We start from the raw sequence: 24,766 nt of genomic DNA, 5'->3' as shown, positions 1-24,766 counted from the left end.
GAGACCTTCCCTGACGCGAAAGTGCCCAACTACTCTGAGCTCCTGGTCTTCACTTCCCGGAACCCCTGAGAAGGTCTCGGGCAAATGTCTTGCCATTCTAGCCTGTCGGATTTAGAAGAGTGTAGATTCTGTTCGTTGAGATGTTGAGTAGCACTTTGGACGGGTTCGAGGGACTAAGCAACACAAACCATGACCTTTCGCAGCGGCTTCCTGGCAAACCCAAAGAGCTTCACCTTATGAATAAGGGCAAAAGGGAACTGGACATTCTCTGGCAGGGACCGAAATTCAACGTCAAGTCGCCTCAATCCCTGAAATTGCATAAAGGTGAACGTGTTTTGTTAGAATATTACAGCCCTTGCATAAGCAAATGAAAAGCCTTTGTAGAGAAACGTACCATCATCCTACACCTCAAATTATTTCTGTAATTATAAAATTTGTGATATTAATATTTGACCAAGTGAACTTTAAGAGCAAAAGCTAGAACAAGCAGGGACAAGCAGGGCTCATCAAGGGAGCAAAGGCTCCCAGATAGTGATCCTGCCTGTTTGTTTCCATTTCTTACAGCATCACACACAATGCTCCCTAAGAAATAGCCTCTCCAGAAGTATCTGGTGAATGAATGAATAAAACCCATCTGCCTGACACTTGCAGGGTCATGGGTAATATCTGTCCATACTAAAGGATGTTGAACTTCGTTATAGTGTTTCTCACCCTTGAAAAGATAACCCAACCTTCTCCCCTGAATTACTGCAGGAAATCCAAACCAAACAGTACACCCCCAACACACACACACACACACGCACACACTGCCAGTAAACAAAAAGCCTCTTTCCACGACGGCATGGCACAGTCTTTGGCAAGAGCCTGTAAGGGGGTGAGTAGAGAGGCAGTGAGGGGCAGAGGGAGAGCCTGCCTGGGCTCTCAAGTCAAGTATTCATGGGTTCAGGTTCTCACTCTGCCAAGGATGGATGTGTGACCTTGCATGAGCTTCTTAACTCTCAGTCTCAGTTTCTTCATTTGTAAGGCAAGGTTATTATGACTAACTCCACACGTTGTTAGAAGGATTAGGGACAGTGTCAAGTATTGAGCACAGTGCTTTGCACGTGGGAGACATTGACAAATGGCAGCTATCATTTTTATAAGCAAACCATTAGTCTTTGCCTGAAGCAAAAGCTTACATGTAAAAAAAAATCAAACTCATAATTGGAACTGTAGATTTTAACTTATGTGTAGAGGAAAATGTTGGGCTTTAAATGCATAAATGTTAAATAGAAGGACTGTAGATTTTAACTTATGCGTAGAGGAAAATGTTGGGCTTTAAATGCATAAATATTAAATAGAAGGAAAGCTGAAAATTGATTCAGAAAATATTCATCTCAAGAAGTTACCAAATAAATGGCAAAGCCAAAGAGAGATGGAAGTTCATAGAACTCCATTTTCTGCACGCACATTTTACCTATTTACTCTTCCCATTGCTTTTGCCAATGACAGTGAAATGAACATCACACATGTCTGCTTGTAGACCTATGTGAGAATTTGGAATTCTCACATAGGGGGTGTGGTCTCTCTCACATCAACCTGCCGCCATCGGTGCACTCCCATGGAATGTGAGTAGTAAACAGCATGTTCACATCGGCTAGTCTAGCGGGTGGTATTTTTTTGGAATATCATGGACACTTAGGCAGCTCCCCAGTTTGGGACTCCTGTGCTACATATAGGCATGCAGATGTCATAAGGACCTGGCTCATGCAATTCTGAAGGCTAAGAAGTTCCATGATCTTTGTCTGCTCACTGAAGACCCAGAATAGCTGGTAGTTATTTAGACCAAGTCCCAAGGCCTGGGAACCAGGAGAGCCAATGGTTTAAAATCCAATCCGAGGGGCAGAGAAAATATGGTCCCCTTGAAGCAGGGAGACAGGAAATGAAAAGGGGCAAATTCTCCTGTCTCTTCAATGCCGTGTGCAGATGATGTTTTATTGAGTTGTACCCTTCAACCTTGTATGGTTTTGGAAACCAACGTCACCCTAATAAATTAAGTAAAAGGAATTCTTCTCCCTTTTTTTGTTCTACTCAAGTCCTCAACAGATTGGTTAATGCTCACCCACACTGGGTTGGGTAATCTACTGAGTCAGCTGAATCAAATGCTAGTCTCATTCAGAAACACTCTCACATACACACGCATGTGCAAACACACAAAAAATTTTGATTATGCTACGAAGGTGACCACCTATGGTCTCTCAAAGCCCATATTATGTATTTCTCCTGTCCTTACAGATTATCTGCCACAATTTTTTCACAATTTAAATGGCTTCAGATTCATATAGGAATATATCAAAATTCAAGTTCCTGTAGATGTACGCTTATTTCCATTTTAAATGGTTCAGTGACATCATCGATGTGGTGCTCATCTTGGCATTTTCGTCTTATAATCAGAACTTTCATTATGGGATTTCCAGATCTAAGAGATGTACACCCTATATTCTGATATATACTCCTTTCTCCAAACCATGTTTTACTGCTACCAATAGGGAAGGGCATGTCAGTCTTGTCTCAATATTTACCTTTGATAAAACTATCAAATTCCTACTAGATTTTTTGGTATTTGTATCATGGGTGTGGGGGGAGAATATGGCATAGACCCTACCTGAGAAGTTTTGATAAAAGAAATGCTACAGGAATTAGAAAATTAGAAATTAGTCATTGAAAGGCAAACATTTCAGTCGGGCTGGAAATGCACAGAATTAGAAATCCACAATAAATTCAAGGTTAAGAAAATTGACATTGGTGACACTTTCAAAGTGTTAAGGGTGAACCTGTCTTAACATTGATAGATATAAATCAGTGTTGTAACATGCTTTTTAACTTCTTGCAAAGTTAAAAAAAACCCCACTTTTTCAGGCTGTACTGTCAGAAAAACCACGAAGATAGTCCAATTACAATGTACATAATACTTCAAAAACAAGACAGGGCCCCAAATAATCACCCAACTTGAGAACACATGTTGTGGGGCCGAGGGAAGTCAGTTGCAATAGTGGAGTACCATATTAATATTGTGGATGTGAACACTGAGTGGTTTTCTGTATTTTGACAAATGTTCACTTCATTTTGTTTGGCAGGTCTGAATTTTATCTGGTAGGTCTCCTCCTCTAGACAAGATTTCCTATATTGTACATTTTCTGTTTTTGGTTTCACATAGAAGTACTGAGTACATGTACAAGAGTCAGTGAATGTTAAGGTTGTGCAGACTTGGCAGCAAAGTCCCTGCCCTCATGGAGCTTACATTCTAGTGGGCAGCAATTCCAGCATGCTCATCGCTGCACTTATGTTAAATGCCACACTGAACTCTTTTTCTTTCTGAGTACCATCTCCTATGTAACAGCTACTAAATGTCAAAGGTCTGAAAGAAGTGCTTACTGTACCACATACAAGGGTTTTCCGCTACATGGCCTGCTGAAAACTTATAGATGTGTTCACCTTTTGCTTACTAAAACAAATATTTTTTCTCCTATGAAACCTGAAGATAATAATTCAGATCACGTGCGAGTTTTTAAAAAGAGATCATTTTGTAGAATCTCTTTCCTCTGACAATTCACTGATGGTCTTACCACTCTCTCCATCTTTGTAAAATGCATCAGCAGCATGGACTCTGCAATGACTTACAAGATTTGATCTCCAACTGAAGCTTTTACCACATATCTCACACTTGTAAGGTTTCTCTCCAGTGTGAACTCGCCCGTGATACTGAAGTTGTGAGGAACGACTGAAGACTTTGCCACATGCATCACATTTGTATGGCTTCTCTCCAGTGTGGACACTCTGGTGAAGTTGAAGACTTGAAGCCTGACTGAAGTGCTTACCACACTCCCCACACTTGTACGGCTTCTCTCCTGTGTGGACCCTCTGATGCATGTCAAGATTCAAGCTCCACTTGAAGCCCTTCCCACACTCCTCACATTTGTATGGCTTCTCCCCAGTGTGCACTTTCTGATGGGCTTGAAGGTGTGAACTCCGACCAAAGCTCTTCCCACACTTGTCACATTTGAATGGCTTTTCTCCACTGTGGACTCTCTGATGGGTAAGAAGATGCGAGGCCTGACTGAAGACCTTCCCACACTCCTCGCAATTATATGGTTTCTCTCCTGTGTGGATTCTACAATGAATTTTAAGATCTGCTCTACGACTGAACCCCTTCCCACACTCTTCACATTTGTATGGTTTCTCCCCAGTGTGGATCAGCTGGTGAATCTGAAGTCGTGCGCTCTGATTGAAGCCCTGCCCGCACTCTTCACACGTGTACGGTTTCTGCACACAGTGGGCCTTCTGATGGATTTTAAGGTATGAACTTTGACGGAAGCCCTTCCCACATAGCTCACATTTATAGGGTTTTTCTCCTGTGTGAACCACCAGATGAACTTGATAATGGATTTTCATCCTGAAGCCCTTCCCACACTCCTCACATTTGTATGGTTTTGCTCCTGTGTGAACTCCATGATGTGCTTGAAAACTTGAACTGTAAATGAAGCCCTTCCCACACTCTTTACAAACATATGGTTTCTCTCCAGTGTGGATTCTCTGATGGGCCTGAAATTGTGAAGGCTGAATGAAGCACTTCCCACATTCTTCACATTTGTATGGTTTCTCTCCTGTGTGGACCCTCTGATGGATATGAAGATTTGAACTACAAGTGAAACATTTCCCACAGTCCTCGCATTTGTACGGTTTCTCTCCTGTGTGGACCATGCAGTGGCTATTAAGTGCTGATCTACGACGGAAGTTCTTCCCACATAGGTCACATTTGAATGGTTTCTCCCCAGTGTGGATTCTCTGGTGTTCCTGAAGGTGTGAAGCGTGAACGAAGGCCCTTCCACATTTGTCACAGTTATAAGGTTTCTCTCCTGAGTGTAATTTACAATGAACAGTGAGTGTTGCTCTACGACTGAAGCCTTTCCCACACTGCTCACATGTGAATGGTTTCTCTACAGTGTGGACTTTCTGATGAGCTTGCAGATGTGAACTCTGACTAAATTCCTTACCGCACTTATCACACTTATAGCGTTTCTCTCCCAAATGAACTCTCTGATGAATATGGAGTGCTGAGCTGTAACAGAAGCTTTTTCCACACTCACCACATGTATGAGACTTCTCTCCTGAGTGTATTTGGTGATGAAGATTAAAGTTGGAGACATCATTGAAATACGTTTTACATTCATTACACTGGCAAGGTTTCTGACCTGTGTGATTTATAGACAGTCCTGCCCCAACCTGGCTGGTTGGATCACCTTGTTTGGAGAACTGAGAACTTTTCATCATGGAGTCTTGATGCCTGGTTAAGTCACTGGCAATCTGTTGCCAGACATGCCAGCAGGAAAGCTCTTCATGTGGTTCTGCCTCTGGAACAGTCTCTATTTCACTTTGGATCTTTCCTCCTGTACAGACAGAGAATGCAGAGAAATGAACAACTGAAGGTTTTGTTCAGTATTTTCCCAGCTACACAATGAGGAGAGAATCTGAGATTTCAATGAATCCAGGGAATACTCAGTTTGTCTTTTCCACTGGGTATCATGTTCTCCGGTTTGTATGTCTACAGAAATCAAGAGGTGGACCAGTTGGCCCCTATCCACTAAGCATAATGAAACCCATTAGTACACATCAAGTCTCCTATGTGAGGTGCAAGGTAGATGTCAAAGGCTTAGTTTTAAAAGTTGACAGTAGGACTCAAACTGTTAACCTATGGCCTATTCTATTGAATATCAAGTTAGTGTAGAATCTTGGATAGTAAATTATGTAGTTAATAAGTTGTAGATAGAAAAGTTACATAGATAATAAAGCAGGAACTACTACAACTTTAATGAAAAGCAATAACAGTCAAACACTTCAGTTTTAGGTTCATGTAACATAATCTAATATCCAATAACTTGAAGTATTTATATTTACAAAGTATTCCTGGAAATTCTGTACAACACGTACATCTCATCTCTTTTTTTCATGTTGAAAGACATTAAATGAGTTGGCAACTCATAAACTCTTGACCATTTCCAATAACTTCAGTTTAGAAATGTGTTTTCTAAAAGATTTACCCTTATTGGTATCCCAAAGTTTCAATATTTATACAAAGTTATCTAAACATCTGGAGAATAGTTTTTCAATGAACTTTTCAATTAGTTTAAAAAGTACTTCTCTTGCCTGGACTGGTGAGGCTCAGTGGGTTGGGCCTCCCACAAACTGAAAGTTCACCAGTTCAGTTCCCAGGCAGGGCATATGCCTGGGTTGTGGGCCAGGCCCTCTGTTGGGGTCATGCAAGAGGAAACCAACAGATGTTTCTCTCACACATCGATGTTTCTCTCCCTCTCTTTCTCCCTCCCTTCCTCTCTAAAACTAAATAAAATCTTTTTAATAAAAAAATAAAAATAAAAAGTACTTCTCTTAAAAGTCAACAGTAAGCCCTGACTGGTGTGGCTCAGTGGGTTAGGTGTCATCCTGCAAACTGAAAACTTGCCAGTTTGATCCCCGGTCCCTGCACATGCCTCTGTTGCGGGCCAGGTCCCCAGTTGGGGGCATGCAGAAGACAACTGATGTTTCTCTTGCACATCGATGTTTCTCTCCCTCTCTTTCTCCCTTCCTTCCCTCTCTCTGACAATAAATAAAATCATTTTTAAAGAAAGTCAACAGGAAGAGAACAAAGAACACTATTACAAATGGACCAAAGACTTCAACAGACACTTCACCTAAGAAGACATACAGATGACAATTAAATATAAAAAACATGCTCCACATCTTATATCATCAGGGAAATGTAAATTCAAATAATGAGATACCACCAGCCACCTATTAGAATGGCCGAAATCGAGTATAGTGACCACACCAAGTGCTGACGAGGGTGTGAAGCAGCAGGCACTCTTATTTGTTGCTGACGGGAGTGCCAAATGGTACAGTCACTCTGGAAGACAGTTTGGTGGTTTCTTACAAAACTTTTAAACATACTTTTACCATACCATCCAGCATTGTACTCCTTGGTATTTAACAAAAGAAGGTGAAAACCTAAGTCCACACAAAAACTTGTACAGAGATGTTTATAGCAGCTTTGTTCAATAACGACAAAACTTGTAAGCAATCAAGATGTTCTTCAGCGGGTGAATAGATAAACTGTGGTGTATATATACACTATGGAGTATTATTCAGTGCTGAGAAGAAATACTCTACCAAACCATGAAGAGATATGGAGGGAAGGCAAAAGCATATTACTAAATAAGAGAAGCTAATGTGAGGATTACTTATTGTATGATTCCAACTATAAGACATTCTGGAAAAGACAAAACTATGGAGATAATAAAAATTTCAGTGGTTGACAGGGGTTACGGGGAGGCAGGAATGAACAGGTGGAGCACAGATTTTTAGGGCAGTGCAAATACCCTATGTGATACCATAATAGTGGATAGGTGTCATTATACATTTGTCCAAATCCATAAAATGTGTAACACCAAGATTGAGTCCTAATGTAAAATACAGACTCTGGGGGATAATGATGTGCCAATGTATTTAGATTCATCAATTGTATTTCGTGGGGGATGTTGATAATATGAGTCTGTGGGCGCCCTGGCTGGTGTAGCTCAGTGGACTGAGTGCTAGTCTGCGAACTGAAGGGTTGCTGGTTGGAATCCCAGTTAGGGCACAGGCCTGGGTAGCAGGCCAGGTCCCCAGTAAGGGGCACATGAGAGGCAACCACACATTAATGTTTCTCTCCCTTTCTCCTTCCCTTTCCCTCTCTTATTAATAAATAAATAAAACCTTAAAAAAAAGAGTCTATGTGTATGTGGGCAGGGGATATATAGGGAATCTTGTATTTTTCTCTCAGTTTGGCTGTGAACATAAAACTGTTCTAAAAAATAAAGGTTTTCTTTTTTAAAGTACTTCTGAAAATATTTTATAAAGGAGAAATTCACTCTCCTCCCTGTAGAAATAGCTAAGTAAGAGCATCCTGTTTTACCTTGGCCAGTGTGGCTCAGTTGGTTGTAGCATTGTCTCAAAAACCAAAAGGTCGCAGGTTCGATTCCCAGGTAGGGCACATCCAGGTTGTGGGTTCAATCCAGTACAGGTATGTGTGAGAGGAAACCAATCAATGTTTTCTCTCCCTCTCTCTCTCCTTCCCTTCCCCTCTCTCTAAGGTCGATGGGCATGTCCTCAGGTGAGGATAAAAATAAAAAAGCATCCTCACTATATAACTCTGTCTTGGGCCATTTTATTGGAAGCTTACTTCAATCTCGAGGTGACTGGGATGGTTATAATGATTTGCAGGTTTGCAGGTTTGGGAGTAAATATCTAATCACATACTGACTAAAACAGTGTAAAGCAGACAGTGAAACGTTAGCTCCTACTGGCAAGTTTCCTTCCTGAGGACAAAAGGGAAATAAAGTTGAACAGATAACATATGTTGTTTTAAAATCTGACAGTAATTCAGATCTCTGGAAAACAGAGTGGAAAATGGAAGGTAATCTTTTCAATGGAGATAGAACCTGGGAGAGGGAAAAGATGAGGTCACAGCGTAAACTCAGAAAGCCACCCATTGGACAAGTGTTGGTTCCAGCCAGGACCTCTTCCCAGGGAGACACATGGATGGCTCCTCGTGTCTTTTAGGTCTCTAGTCAATGTCGTCACAGGGCCCCGCATCACCCACACAGCCACTTCACCACCCAGTGTAAGATAATAAATCTTGTCCTCACTCAAGTCACCTCTGGCAACGTCCATGCTCTTTGTTGATGTCCTACACAGCACTTTTTACCATCAGACACCCAAAGTCAACTGTTGTTTAATGATGTCTTTCCCCTGCGACACAGCATCAAAGAGGGGTGGATTTACACTTCGCACACCGAACATCCACCTTCCTGCTGTCCAACCACCGCTCAGAAGCGTGCCCGGAACATGGTAAGCATGCAGCAAATGTACGCTGAATGAATAATGAGTCCCACCAAGAAAGTTTTACTTTTGGTCAAACCAAAAGACACAGGGTTATACATACCAAGCACAATGTTAAAGAGAAAATTAAAGGTGGCAAAATTCCTTGGAGCAAAAAGAAAGCAAGAGGGTCTGTCACTGGTTTCTTCTGAAGCTTTTGGACTATTTCTTTGAAAGCAGAGTTTGGAAAAACTTTGGCTGTAGATTTTTTTAGAAAGCCTATTACAGCAGTTTTTCAAATTGAAAACTCCATCCCTCTAGTGAGCTGTGAAATAAATTTAAAAGCTTGAGATGGGCATTCAGAGCAAAGAACCAGGACAGAAAGTGTCAGAGAATCATCACCAACAGGAGAGGGATTACCATATGAAAAGCCTATGAACGTTACACGTATGATTGTAAAACATGTGAAACATTGGTTTTCGTTATAATGAAAGATATGTCACTTATAATGGTTCATAGAAAAAAAAAAAAACCCTGAAAACTTTGGTTCTAGAAGTTACCAAGGCCTTAATTAAAGAAATTATTCAAGTGGAAAGATAAGCTCCAAGAGTGGAAGCTTGGAAAAATATTACGTGGTGAGTATGTACTTCTTGGTAAGTAACATAATTTATGGTTATATTTAACCAACTGACCCTTAAAAATAGTTGTGTGAGGGGGACAGGGAGGCTCTCTGAGGATGTGACAATTTTAAGCAGCAATTTTCCTGATTCTTTCCAGGTTACAATATTCACTAGTTGAACAACACCAAGTTTTTATAACAATTAAGGGAAAATTATATGGAATCTGTATTTTTTAAAACATTTGTTAAATAGCTACATTTGTAGAAGACAAAGGCACAACAGATTTTGGAACCGGATTTGTAGGCAACATTGAGGTGTGTTTCATGTCACTCTCATCTTCCATCTTCCCCCTCACCTTTGGAACCTGGAGCAGGGACACGGACGCGCACTTTGAGAGACGTGAATGGGCTGCAGATGGCAGATCTTCTGGGGAAATGCAGCTGGCAGCCCGGCTCCTGTCTGACAGTGCAGGAAACAGACTTTCTTCCTCGTGTGGGGCAGCTATCTGAGAATGAGCCTTCAGATTCCCCATTCCCAAACCATTCTTCCCAGAAATGAGTATACTCGCCTAAGGAAGGCTCCAGGAAAGCTACAGCGGAAGTGGGTCACTCAGTGTGGCCACAGCCACAACACTTACAAGTCTCCCTGGAATGTGAGGCAAGTGCACGCACACAAACACACGTCCAGGTCAGGGGCACTCAAGAGAGTAAATGAATATAAAGGGACCAGACAGGCATTCATTAAAGGACAACAAATGTTCTGACATACCTTCCATCTACGCTGGCTTGCACATCGTCTACAGCTGTCTCCTACAGTGACTATGGAGACACCGAGGTCCCCAACCCATGAACACATTGACTAAGTCAACAAACACTCACAGACACTTGTCACAAAGCAGACTCCCTGAGGCACTGAGGATGGAGCAATAAACAAAACAGATCAAAACTCCTCACTCAGGGGCACTGTGTGGAGGGAGAGGTAACATGCAGGTAAACAGAAACATATGAGCCCCAATAAAAGGCAGAACAAGGAGAGCAGAGAAAGGACGTATTTTACACAGGGTGGGCAGAGAAGGCCTTTCTCAGGAAATTAAAACTGAGCAGAGACCCGAATGAGGTAAGGAGGGCCCAGGGCGGATACAGGTGAGAGAGCATGCCGGCACAGAGAAGGCAAGCAGGGCCCTGAGGCAGAAGGACCTGTACTCGGCAGGATGAGTGTTCCCCAAAGCATTTGCATCCTAATTTTTGGAGCCTGGAGTATGTTAGGTTACATGGCAAAGGGTAATTAAGGCTGAAAATCAGCTGACCTTGAAATTGAAGACAGTCCTCTACTGTCTAGATGGGCACGACACAGTTCAAAGGGTCCTTCTAAGTGGAAGAGGGAAATGCGACTACAGTCTACATGCGACTACATTATCAAACAGGCAGAGAGGAGCACTGTTGCTTGCTGAGAAGATGGAGAAAGGGGAGCCACAGCTAAGAAAGGTGGGGGATCTGGAGAAGCCTGAAAGGCAAAGGCAGACTGTCCTCGAGAGACTCCATAAAGAAGTCTAACTGTGCTGACACCCGGATGTACACCCGGAAGAACCACGCCACACTTCTGGCCTACGGAGCTGTGAGATAATCGACATGTGCTGTTTTAGGCCACGCTGTCTGTGGGAATCTGTCAGCAACAGGCAATAGCGTCGCTGGCAGATCTGAGAATCAGCACAAAGGACGATATGGGTGGAAGAGACAGAGCACAAGGGCGAGGACGCAGAGCAGGCCACAGAGGGCTCCAGAAGCCACTTAGAGAGGTTTTAAGAAAAATGAGAAGCCAGAAAGGATGTCGAGTAAAGGAACGGCTATTTGGCTTTGTCTCCTACGGCTCAGAGACCATCGGAGGGAGGGTGGGAGCAGCGCAACCAGCACAAGGGTGGTTGAAATAATTCAAGAAAGAGGTGTGGCAGTTTGGGCCAGAGGAGAGCCAAAGGGGTGGAGAGGAAGTAAAACACACAGGAGAACATCTCTGAGGACTTCTGTCTGCTTGCTGCTTACCTGGTTTCCCTTGTCTTTGGGTTGCGGTCATCATCCAAAGCCTTTTTTCTTTTTCTAAGTGGACTATGTCATGTTTGAAGGGGTGACATCCTGGGAACATGACAAGGCACATATTTAAAATGAACACACTAGGGGTAACATTGACCAGATATTTAGATTTCTATTGCATACTGATCAATTAATCAAAATGACTAAAAACATGACCTATTTGAAGAAATACCAATATCTCAAGACCTAGAGAGATATGCATAAAATGTATTTACTACCAAACCTGATTTCTAACCAATGCCTATTTTCATTAAGCTCCTCCCAGTGGTTCTTACATCACTCATGTACTTAGCCAGTGTTTTTGCTGCAATGTATCCTGTTCTTCCTAACCGATTGCTATTTCTCCCTTATTTTACTGCATTAAAAAGTGCTGGTACAAAATTCAGGTCCATGAATGCAAATGACCATTTTAAGACCCACAAAGCCTGAACACCTGAGGATACAAGCCACTCCTGGGGGGTGACATTCAGTTAGAGAGGGCGCCTGTCCTCACCCACTGAGACCAGGTTCCGGAAGTTCTCCAGCATCACGTCTCGGTACAGCTTCCTCTGGATGGAGTCCAGCAGCCCCAGCTCCTCCTCCGTGAAGACCACAGCCACGTCCTTGAACGTCAATTCCTCCTACAACACCAAACACCGGAAACCTCAATCTTATAATCAATGGCCAATTGAAAAGGGACAGCACCGAGAAGGTAGGGCGCTTGAGCAGGAAATGCTTTCGGATTTTGAGCGACTTAAGTTGGTGTGTAGATCTCCCAGCCCCTCTGCTCTTCCAATGCCACACACTGACTCTCCTCAGCCTCAGCAGAGGTGCTGCAGTGACAACAGTCCATATTTTTGGCTTGTGCCCTCACTGACTCTACTTACAAATAACCTCCAAGAACCCTAAACATGCATACCAGGCTACATGTGATTTACTTTTCTTTCTTTTTTAAAAAAGATTTTATTTATTTACTTTTTTAGAGAGGGCAAGGGAGGGGGAAAGAGAGGGAGACAAACATCAATGTTGGGTGCCTCTCGAATGCCACCTGGGTTGGGGACTTGGTCCACAACCCAGGCATGTGCCCTGCCTGGGAATTGAACCAGCGACCATTTGGTTCACAGGCAGGCATTCAATTCACTGAGCCATACCAGCCAGGGCTACTGTTGGATGAATATTGCCAGTTGCCCCCAGAAGTATTTAGTAATTTAGTCCAAACACATTTGGTAGCACCTGCCTTCCTCCTCATTCACAAGTGAATCCTGGACGCTATCACTTTTCGTATGTGGCTGTCCCCTGAAACCTCAAGGAAGGCACACACTACATCTCTTGATTGCACCATTTGGTGTCATGATCTGAAGCCAACATGCCCCAGTGTACATCCCAACAGTCTGTCCTCCATAGGCTGTGTGACCTTGAACAAACTTGTCTATATGCCTGAGTTGCCTCTCTGTATAATGGTCCTTACCCATGACTGAGCTCTTTCAAACATTAAACAAGGGAATATCTACAGCATTTGGGACAGTGTGTGACACACTAAGTGCCTGATAAGCATTTGCTATCATTCTTATTTCTTCTCATCATTATCAAATGTATTTTATCTCATTTCATGGCTGCATATTATTCCAGGGAACTGAAGACCTACAATTACCTGTTCTAAATATTTAATTTTACATATTTTTCTCATTAAAACCTATCCTGCAAATCTACACTTTATGTAGATTTTACTTTCCTATTTAATTGCAAATGAAAATTAAAATATCAAAAATAAGCATGTTTAAAATTACAATTATATAATGACAGATTTTCCCCCCAATTTTTCCCCCTATTTCCTGAATCTTTCAAGAGAATACAACACCCTGATTCTCCATACAATGGCCAAGAGCAGGCTGTAAAATTTCCCTTGGCTTTGGTCATCTGATTTGGGAGAACAATTTGTTTTAGTATTTGCACTTACTCGATTATAAATGAATAACCTCACTAATCATCTCTGTTTCTCCTCTTGAACAGACCTATTCATGTCCTTTGCTCATATTCCATTGGATTTTTTTGTTAACCCTATGTATAAGATTCCTATTATGAAACAAACAAAAACCCCCAAAGAATCCTATTATGAATTTTGGCATTCATGTAGTAAATATTTTTTGGCATTTTTGGGATAAATATTTTTGCCCTAGGTTATTTTTTCTGGTAATTTCATTTTTCTATTATACCCTGTAGCAGGGGTGTCCAACCTATGGCCCGCAGGTGGCATGTGGCCCACGATGGCTGTGAATGAGGCCCAACACAGAATCGTGAATTTACTTAAAACCTTATTTTTTGCTCATCAGTTTTCGTTAGCGTTTGTGTACTTAATGTGTGGCCCAAGACAACTCTTCTTCTCCCAGTGCAGACCACAGATGCCATAAGGTTGAACACTACTGGAAGGTGTCTTTTACCACAGATGAATTTAGAGATTTAAAAAAAAAAATGATTTTCTTTATTTCTAGAGAGAGAAGAGAGGGATAGAAACATCAATGTATGGTTGCCTCTCATGAGCCCCAAACTGGGGACCTGGGCCGCAACCCAGGCATGTGCCCTAACTGGGAATGGAACCAGTGCAGGCAGGCCCTCAGTCCACTGAGCCACACCAGCCAGGGCTAGAGATTTTTATACAACTCTGCTAACTGCAGTCTTTGTGTGTTGGGAGTGCTGAGCATCTCTGTGGACCTGAGGAGGAACTACGACAGGAAGAGAAGAGACGCACCCCAAGAAAGGGTGAAGGGGTTGGGGAACAGCAGCGCCCCCTGTGGAAACTGTCACTCAGAAGGGCTATCCAGGGCACAGATCCTGAAAGGAACTCTTCCTGTCTTTCTTCTTGTCAATCTCTTTCCCTTGAATAGAATGCCTACCATTCCTGACCCTTGGTTTCCTGTGGGAATCTGAGCAGGTCGTTCATATTTCATGTGTTTAATTTGACGATGAGGCCCAAATACCCTCATTCAGCAGCTCTGAGGAGTGCATGCAGTCACAGAATGCCTGTTTACTGACAAATCTTCTAGTATCTCTGGACATTTTAAACTAAGGTTCAAACTAAGGTTACGTTAGTCAAACCAATTACTATACAAGAGAAAAAAATAACATCACTAATTAAAAAACACAGAAGGCCAGACTCAGGCAAGGGGAAGACGGACTCCAGCCCCGTTCTGTGTGAAGTGGCAGTGACCGTCTGTGGAGCCATGCTGATATTTGGATGTTCTACCTAGAAAACAGCCGCCTTGACACATACCAAATTTAACACAATAAAAAAAATTGTCAGATTGTTTCCAGAATTGATTTTGGAGGAAATGATTTTATGTAACACGGCTGTCACTGCAGTGTTGCTTAAATCAATTCCACACAGAGATGTGAAGTGAAGGACAGAAAATATACTCAATAATATTGTAACGACTCTGTATGGTGCCAGGTGGGTGCCGGGCTAAAAGAGGGGACCACTTCGTGAGTTAAATTATATGTCTGACCACTGTGCTGTACACCTGAAACTGACAGGATGTTGAAGGTCAACTGTGATTGAAAAATAAAAATAAATAAAAAAAAAAAACAGTAAAATTCCCAAACCATCTAAATGTCTACGAGTGGCAAGGAGTTAAAAATTGAAAGGTACATCAATTCAATGGAAATGTGATATAACCCTAAAAAATAAAAATTACATAACATCACAGGAGAAACGTTACAATTTAAAATTAGATATGTAGCCTGAATACAAATACAGCTATGGCTGAACATGAGAAAAAGAGTATTAGAAAATCAAAACAGCCCTGGCTGGTGTGGCTCAGTGGATTGAGCACCAGCCTGCAGACCAACAGGTTGCCAGTTCAATTCCTGGTCAGGTCACAGGCCTGCATTGCAGGCCAAGTCCCCAGTTGCGGGAATGCAAGAGGCAACCAATCCATGTTTCTCTATCACAGATGTTTCTCTCTTTCTCCCTCCTTTTCCCTCTCTATAAAAATAAATAAATAAAAAATTTTAAATATTAGAAAAGCCCTGGCTGGTGTGGCTCAGTGGATTGAGCGCCGGACTGCAAACCCAAAGGTCGCTGGTTCGGTTACCAGTCAGGGTACATGCCTGGTAGCCAGTCAATGTTTCTCTCCCTCTCTTTCTCCCTCCCTTCCCTTCTGTCTAAACATAAATAAATAAAGTCTAAAAAATGAATAAAATCTTTTTAAGAATTAAAAAAGAAGATAAAAACAGCAAATTTGTCAGCAGGGAAACAGTGAAGTGGGAGAATAGTTTATTTCTAGTAATTTTTCTGTTCTATAAAATAAATAATAATATAAAACAAAAACTAAAAACAAATGCAAAGTAAACTCAAAACCCTGGAGCCTACCAGGTCCTCAAATACCCATTGTTCAAGTATTGAGTTGTCCCAAGAAAAACATGTGACAATCTGGTAATGAGGTAGAACTTTATTTTATTTTATTATTTTTTAAGATTTTATTCATTTTCTCTTAGAGAGGAAGGGAGGGAGAAAGAGAGGAAGAGAAACATCAATGTGTGAGAGATACATCCATCAATTGCCTCTCACATACCACCCCAACTGGAGACCTGGCCTACAACCCAGGCATGTGCCCTGACTGGGAATTGAACCAGCAACCCCTTGGGTCAGGCCAGCACTCAATCCACTGAGCCACACCAGCCAGGGCTGAGGTAGAATTTTAAAAGTGAGCAAGGCAAGCCCTACTCACCTTGCACTTGGTCATTTTTCCTCCTAGTTCTGGGTTGCACAGAGTTCTGAGTGATACAGATCCCAGGAAGGCAGAAGTATGGTTGGCAGTGCCTGGCAGTGCCTGCAAAAGTAAAGGAACAGGCTGTAGGAGTGGCCTGGATGCTGCTCACCTACACAGCAATTATTGTGAATGAGCTTGTGAATGTTTATAGCAGCATTAATCATAGTAACCTACAACTGGGAAGAACCAAAATGTCGACCTACATGTGAATAAACAGACAAACTGTGGCACATCTGTACAATGGAATATTATTCCCCAATTAAAAGGAATAAAGTCGGAGAACCAAGATGGCGGTGTAGGTAGACACACTGTGCCTCCTCGCACAACCAGAACTGACAGAAAATTGAACGGCAAGGAAGTCCGACACAAAGTAGATAAAAAAGAAACACATCCAGACCGGTAGGAGGGGCAGAGACGGGCACCGGGGCGGAGAGGACTCGCGTGGCAGTGGCGGGACTGAGACTGGCGGAGTGTAGGACGAATGGGGTAGGCACTCTGACCACTAGCAGACCCTGCGGCCCCACATTCGCGCACAGATAAACCAGGATGAACAGCGGGGAGCAAAGTAGACCGTGTAACCCAGGGCTCCAGCACGGGGAAATAAAGCCTCAAACCTCTGATTGAAAACACCCGTGGGGGTTAGGGCAGCAGCAGGAGAGACTCAGCCTCACAGGAGAGGTCATTGGAGAGACCCACAGGGGCCTAGAGTGTGCACGAGCCCACCCACTCAGGAGCCAGCACCAGAGGGGCTCAATTTGATTGTGGGTAGTGGAGGGAGTGACTGAAAACTGGTGGAGAGTGGAGAGGGCGCCATTGCTCCCTCTCAGCCCCTCCCACACGTACAGCGTCACCGCCAATCGACCAGAGTTACCCCGCCCTGTGAATACCTAAGGCTCCGCCCCTTAAAGTAACAGACGCACCAAGACGCGGGTGGGGGGGTGGGGGGGGAGGCCCAAATGACAGAACACTTCAAAGCTCCAGAAAAAATACAACTAAGCGAGGTAGCCAACCTATCGGATGCACAGTTCAAAACACTGGTTATTAAGACGCTCACAGAATTGGTTGAATTTGTTTGAAAACTAGATGGAAAAATGAAGGCTATGCCAAGAGAAACAAAGGGAAATGTACAGGGAACCAATAGTGATGCGAAGGAAACTGGGACTCAAATCAACGGTGTGGCCCAGAAGGAAGAAAGAAACATCCAACCAGAAAAGAATGAAGAAACAAGAATTCGGAAAAATGAGGAGAGGCTTAGGAACCTCCAGGACATCTTGAAACGTTCCAACATCCGAATTATGGGGGTGCCAGAAGAAGAAGAGGAAGAACAAAAAATTGAAAACTTATTTGAACAAATAATGAAGGAGAACTTCCCCAGTCTGGCAAAGGAAATAGACTTCCAGGAAGTCCAGGAAGCTCAGAGAGTCCCAAAGAAGCTGGACCCAAGGAGGAACACATCAAGGCACATCATAATTACATTACTCAAGATTACACAGAAGGAGAGAATCTTAGAAGCAGCAAGAGAAAAGGAGACAGTTACCTACAACGGAGTTCCCATAAGACTGTCAGCTGATTTCTCCAAAGAGACCTTACAGGCAAGAAGGGGCTGGAAAGAAGTATTCAAAGTCATGAAAGGTAAGGCCTACATCCAAGATTGTTCTATCCAGCAAAGCTATCATTTAGAATGGAAGGGAAGATAAAGTGCTTCTCAGATAAGGTCCAGTTAAAGGAGTTCATCATCACCAAGCCCTTATTATATGAAATGTTAAAGGGAGTAACCTAAGAAAAAGAAGATAAAAAATACGAACAGTAAAAATGACAGCAAACTCACAGTTATTAACAACCACACCTAAAACCAAAACAAAAGAAAACTAAGCAAACAACTAGAACAGAAACAGAACCACAGAAATGGAGATCACATGGAGGGTTATCAACAGGGGAGTGGAAGGGGGAGAGGGGGGGGAAATGTACAGAGAATAAATAGCATAAATGATAGGTGGAAAATAGACAGGGGGAGGGTAAGAATAGTGTAGGAAATGTAGAAGCCAAAGAACTTATAAGTATGACCCATGGACATGAACTATAGAGGGGAATGTGGGAGGGAGGGAGTGGGCAGGATGGAGTTGAGGGAAGGGGGGGAAATGGGACAACTGTAATAGCATAATCAATAAATATATAAAAAAAGAATTAGGATTTGAATTAAACTTTTAAGCAAAGTGACTACAATCAGTTTTTGAAGAGGTGCAGGAAAATCATAGTGTTACATTCATTCTTACAAGTCAATCAGATTAAGTTTAAATAATTATAATTAATAAGGAGCAGATGTACAAATATTATTATCAATCATATTTGCCTCTTTCAACATTACAATAAAACTTTATGGTTAAATATTTATTGAAAAAAAAAGGAATAAAGTACTGGTTATGGTAGAACATGGGTAAACTTTGTAACAAAGGCCTGCATATTGCGTGATTCCTTTTTACACAATGTCCATAAGCAGATCTATGGAGATAGAAAGTAACGTGGTTGGCTAGGTGTTTGGGAAGAGAATGGGCACTAGTTAACTGAAACTGGGCAAGAGGAATCCAATTTAGGAAACAAAATCATGCCCCGCCCCACTCGGCAAAATCACATTTGTTAAAAATAAATGTTAATCTACATGTTATTTAAATGAGTAAAACTAATTTATGGATTCTGAGTTCATACTGATACAATATTTATATTTGAATGAATGAATGAATAAAGTGGGAGGGAAGGAGAAGCTTGTCTTTATGGTAGAATGCCCAATAATAAATGCACCTCCCCAGAAAAAAAGCTATATCAATTTCAAAAAATAAAACCCTGATAGACATCACCTCAGCTTAGTGAACAAAGCTGATTTCACCAAAAAGGGACACACTGACATCCTTCAGCTCCTATGGTGTTGTGATGGCAAGGACGCTTCACCATTCTGTGGGGTCCCTGACAGCAACGCAGGATCGGAACCTACCCGTGGAATGCATCAGATAAATGCCAGAGGACTGGCTCGTAAATAACTTGACTCTGTACTTGTACAAAGCATTAAGAACAAAACAAAGGCTGTGGAATGGTTCCACATTAAAAAAGAACATTAAGAGAAGTGTGATAAAAATTTTTGTAAAGTTCTTATAAACAAAGGTATAACTTAAGGCAAATGCATAAAAGTGGACTTTGAAGCTGGGGGGGAAGCTGACTACACTGCGAGTCTGCATTGCCTTTCCATGAGTCCTCCAGTGAAAATACTACATTATGAAGACTTTAAATGAAAAACAGAAGAAAATAAATACAGGACTGTAGGTTATATAACATTACGTTATCTAGTATGTTTTCTAGCCTTATCTAATAGGTAACACTATTAACCATTAGTAATAACTTATGAAATTATATGGAAGCTCATTAGTTTATTCTTTCTTGGCAGTGTTTGCAAATTTCTACAGTTAAAACAGATGAGGGGAAAAGCACTAAGAAAGGTATGATAATTTTCTTGTAAAATGTTTATAATATACAAATATACATACGAAAAAACAACTGAGCAAAAATGTATTAGACACTTAACACTTGCTATATTTACATCCTGGATGAATAGGTAGTTACAAAATTTTCTCTCATGTTTCTGTAACATGAAATACTCCATAATGAATACTCCATAATGATATGGTTCTGTAAGAATAGGAAGTATTTTTTGAAATAAGTGAAACAAAATAGTTGACAATGTTTTTTAAAATCACAGAAAAGCCCACGTCCATTAGCCTTGCTCTTACGGTTCCCCACAATCAAATCCTGATCCCAGCTAATTCCTATGGCTTAAGGAGAATATATCCCAGATTATGAACGCAAACTCTGGACATGGACTTCCTAAAATCCAACCCCAGCTGAGCCTCTTATTAGGTGTATGACTATGGGCAAAGATTTACACTCCCGGGGAATCAATCTCATAGAATAGGAAAAAAAGCAGTTTGTATTTATTTGTATAAAACCTTTATCATCAGTTAGCAGTTAAGGATTAATTATCATCAATACTCATGACACATCCTACACTTTCTCCGATATACGTGAATATCATTGTAAAAGGAAAATGCCAAGTCCCATTCACGTGGAGCTTTGCTGTCAGTTGCCAAGGCGTCACTCCCTCTACCCCCGTGCAGTCCTTTTGGAGAAGTCTGGAGGGGAAAGAACAATGCTATGAAACGCCAGGATCGTGCTGTCGTCCTCGAGCAAAGTTAAAGCTTCCCCTCCCTGCGTGCAATGAGAAAGCAACCCTGACCTCCACCACCCTGCCCCAAAAGGTCCGGGATTAACCAACCTCACTCTGGGATCGGAGAGAAGAGGCAGGGTCACTGCGGCTGGAGCTCTAACCCTAACCCGGGAATTTGACAGCTCCTTCGGAGATTAACACTAAGGAGAGATCACCATTTACCACGTGCCAAGAACAATTTTAAGACTCCAATTTCCAAAAACAATTCTATCGGAAAAGTCCTAATATCCCCATTTCAAAGAACAGCAACGGAAGCACAGGGAAATTAACTCTCCAACGCTAGGAGATAGAAGCGCACAAAGAAGGTTTAAGGAGGCGGAATGGGCGAGCTGAGAGCCCCTGAAAACTCTCAAACCAGGCGATAAACGACCCGAACCCGTCCCACTTGGGGATACCAGAAGCGCCCCAAACACATAAAAGCACTGCCGACCTCCCCTTCGTAATTGGCGTCCGCTGCGGAGGCTTTTCCCCCTAGGTCGCCCGCCTGGTCATTGCGAGTCCTGAGCATAGGGGCAGAAAGTTCGGACCCGCCAGCAGACACGGAACCGACGTACAACCTCACTCTTCGAGAACGGAAGTGCCTGCGAAATCACGAAGTTTCTGAACTACATTTCCCAGAATGCACCAGAACCGCCTTCTAGAGATGTGCGCGTGATTACACAAGATGTCTGGATTACACTTCCCTGAATTCCGAAGGAAAAAGTTTACGTGTAGGCTCACCCAGTAGGAGAGAGTATTGTGTCTACGGTCAGCTCTTTGACCACACTTCGCAATATGCAAGAGCGGAGATATACCCACAGTCCAAACTTCTGGGTAGTAACGGGAATTGCTTCACTGAGAATCACTGTTAACTTTCCCCAAATCCTCCAGCGAAAATATTACACAGACAGGACTTCCTGAAGTCGTAACGCGTCCAATGACGACAGGAGTATCTGAAAAGGGAACAAGAGGAGAAGATACAATCTTCGAGAAATTAACGGAGTTTGGTAGCGCAGCGGTCGGTTGAAGGGAGTGAGTCGCTGGGCGCAAGACCCAGCTGTGGACCCCTGAGAGGGCACGTGACCGAGCGACTCTGCCGGCATGGCAGCAATGAGCTAGGCAGTCCTGAACGGCACCGATGGCGAGGGCGAGCTGGGAGCAGAGAACTATCAGAGACGGTTGGGTTTACTATGCCAATCACACTGAGAAGACTCAATGGGAACATCTGAAAACTGAATAACGGAAACAAATAGGAGACTTGCCATATGGAATGGAACAAGAAACTAATGAGAATGGACAAGTGTATTTCGTCGACCATATAAATAAAAGAACTACCTATTTGTACCCAAGATTGGCATTTACTGTGGGCGATAATTCTACAATGCCAACCACTAGACATAGATGTGGTGGTGGTACTACAGCAATGGAAATACTCCAGGGCTAGGATTTCACGGGCAAAGTGGAAGATGATTACTACTGGAGATGATTCAGGAATAGGTTTTAAAAGCTCCAAGTCTTTTGCCCTTCATGGTGCTCTCCTGATCCTGGTCTGTAGGAATATGACAAGAGCCAATGAAGCCTTCAAGCAATGACCCTGGACCTCCTGTGCTCCATAGCGTGCAGCATTTTGCTCAAGAGTTCAAGGCCAAGAATGTGCCTCTGCATGTCCTCGTGTGTAACACAGCGGCTGTTGCTCTACCCTGGAGCCTCACAAAAGATGACCTGGAGACCACCTACCAGGTGAATCTCCTGGGGCACTTCTGCATTGTCCAGCTCCTTCAGGATGTCTCATGCTGCTCAGCCCCAGCCAGAGTCATGGTGGTCTCCTCAGAGTCCTGTAGTTTTACAAATATTTTTTTTTCCTCGGGAAAACTAGACTTCAGCCACCTCTCTCCATCTAAAAGTGACTGCTGGGCCATGCTGGCTTACAACCCGTGCAAACTCTACAATATTCTCTTCTCCAATGAACTCCGTCGCATCTCTCTGCATGGGGTCACATGGAAGGCAGTACATCCAGAATACATGATGTACTCCTCCCTGCATCACAACTGTTGGGTTGGACACACTGCTGGGCTGTTTATCTTGGTCAGGCCTTTCACCAAGTCCATGGAACAAGGAGCTACCAACACTGTCTACTGTGCTGCTGCTCCCGAACTCGAGGGTCTGGGAGGGATGTATTTCAACAACCGTTGCTGCTGCCTGCCCTCCCCAGAAGCTCAGAATGAAGAGACAGCTGGGGACCTGTGGGCACTCAGTGAGGGGCTGACCTAAGAAAGACTTGGCACCCAGTTCAGCTAAGAGGGAGCTCCAGTAAGGATTGGCACACACACCCAACCTATGTGTGCACATGTGCCACTGCCAATGCTGAACACCTTCCAGTTTATCACCCAGGGGCCTTCTGTGTCCTGCCAACACAGTTCCATCAGAGTAAATAAAAAGTCACAGCAGGTGGCAAAATGTTAAGTACCAGTGGGAACCAGGGGGATTCCAGGGACCAAGGGACAGTCTGTGGCTGGCTTAGGCTTGGATCCCGTTGCTTACCTGGTGGTGGCTTGTTTGAAAGTGAATGCTCAGTTGGTGTGTGGGTTCCTCCTCTCATTGTAGAAGCACAAGCAATTCTCTTTGATTCGAATAGTCTGGTGCCCCCCATCCCACCCAGCCACCACCATAGCCACAGCCCGCCATGGCCACACTGCAGCCAGGAGCTTTCTCCTGTTTAGGTAAGAAAAAACAGTGTTTATTCTTCATTGCTGCATCATCCAGGAGATAATCATTTCATGTCCACAGCAAATCTCACTGCGCTTGGTAACTACTGCAAAGAGAACTCCGAACCTTGTTCCAGCCAGCCAAGATGGAGGTGACACTGAGAAATGGGTGGGACAGAGCTAGTGGGTTACAAAAGTACTGGCCCCAATACTCCCTTGACAAACTGTATAAAAAATTCTTTGAAAAATTTTAAAATTGATTTTAGAGAGGGAGAGGGAGAGAAAAACATCAGTTTATTGTTCTACTTACTTATGCATTTATAGATTGACTCTTGTATGTCCCATGACCAGGGATTGAACCCCAAACCTTGGCATATTGGGACAATGCTCTAACCAACTGAGCTGTCAGGCCAGAGCTACACAAAACGTTCTTCAGAAATTATAACAAACAAATTTTGCAAAGCGTTCCTCCACTTCTGACAGGCAGAAAAAGAAGCATTGTGCCTATAAGAATTTACAGGGTAATTTGTGGGTGGGAAATTCCTTTTATTCTTTATGCACAGTTTCAAGAAGCAACCCAATCATGGAAGTTTACAGCTTCTCAGAGCTCCTGCTTTAGCATTCTACTTAAAATTCCTATTATTCCCTCACCCTATGCTTAATAAAAGAACATGCCTGAGTATTAAAAGAGAGATTAATGGAGACTGTCTAGAAGACACCAGATGATTGAAAGGGTAATGTTTAGTATAATGTGACAACATGAGGCTAAAACAATTTAAGGAATGAGCAAGGTAGAATGATTTGATGAAGAGCAACGAAGCTACCAGCACCTACTGTGCACCCTGCGGCACCACTAGTTTAGCAGGAAAGACAAAAACTTGAGAGGGCCAAAGCGGAAGCTTGTCCTCATGGAAAAGCGCTGCCCTCATTTCAACTTTTCATTTGTTGTAATCATCCCTATTTTGGAGGTAAAAAACATCAAATTTCAGAAAAGAAATTTGCCCACTACCTCAAACCAAGCATAACAGCTGAAGAGCTCAGCATTGGAGTCATTTGGTCTCAAAGCCTACGATTTAATGCCAGAGCACTGACGACAATGCTATATAGGCGAGAGAACATGTTCTAGCATTAAGAGTTTTTTAACTTTATATTTCTAGTTAAAAAATCTTTATGTTGGTTAGTACTTTTAAAACACGTTACTGGAAACTAATTAAAATTGCATAAAGGAAATTTTAAGGAAAGAGTGCACTTAGAATCCTTCTTTATTTTTTTTCTTCCCATAAACATACATATAACTATCAACAAAATGAAGTCTCATGTTCTGTATCCATTTTTTTAAGGTTTTATTTATTTTTACAGAGAGGGGAAGGGTAGGTGAGAGGAAGAGAAACAGCAATGTGTGGTTGCCCCTCACATGCCCCCTACTGGGGGCCTGGTCCGAAATCCAGGCATGTGCCCTGATTAGGAATCGAAC

At 42.7% G+C, this 24,766-nt stretch overlaps 1 protein-coding gene and 1 pseudogene across 1 annotated transcript in view; one reads left to right on the top strand and one right to left on the bottom strand.

The window, feature by feature from the left end:
* Window positions 1–2,240: 2,240 nt before the first annotated feature.
* LOC112312954 (zinc finger protein 234) overlaps window positions 2,241–24,766 on the bottom strand; it is a 40,397-nt gene continuing 17,871 nt past the window's right edge. The window contains 5 exon segments of the mRNA XM_053915395.2: window positions 2,241–5,426; window positions 11,546–11,635; window positions 12,087–12,213; window positions 16,297–16,331; window positions 16,334–16,508. Of these exon segments, the coding sequence (XP_053771370.2) occupies window positions 3,559–5,426; window positions 11,546–11,635; window positions 12,087–12,213; window positions 16,297–16,331; window positions 16,334–16,508 (2,295 nt within the window). The 3' untranslated portion in view covers window positions 2,241–3,558.
* Window positions 21,350–24,547, top strand: LOC112312862 (WW domain-containing oxidoreductase pseudogene; annotated as a pseudogene).

This window comes from Desmodus rotundus, chromosome 12, assembly GCF_022682495.2.
Source record: "Desmodus rotundus isolate HL8 chromosome 12, HLdesRot8A.1, whole genome shotgun sequence".
Lineage (NCBI taxonomy): Eukaryota > Metazoa > Chordata > Mammalia > Chiroptera > Phyllostomidae > Desmodus > Desmodus rotundus.
Note: the sequence above shows the minus strand (reverse complement) of the source record. Positions and strands in the feature narration are given on the sequence as shown.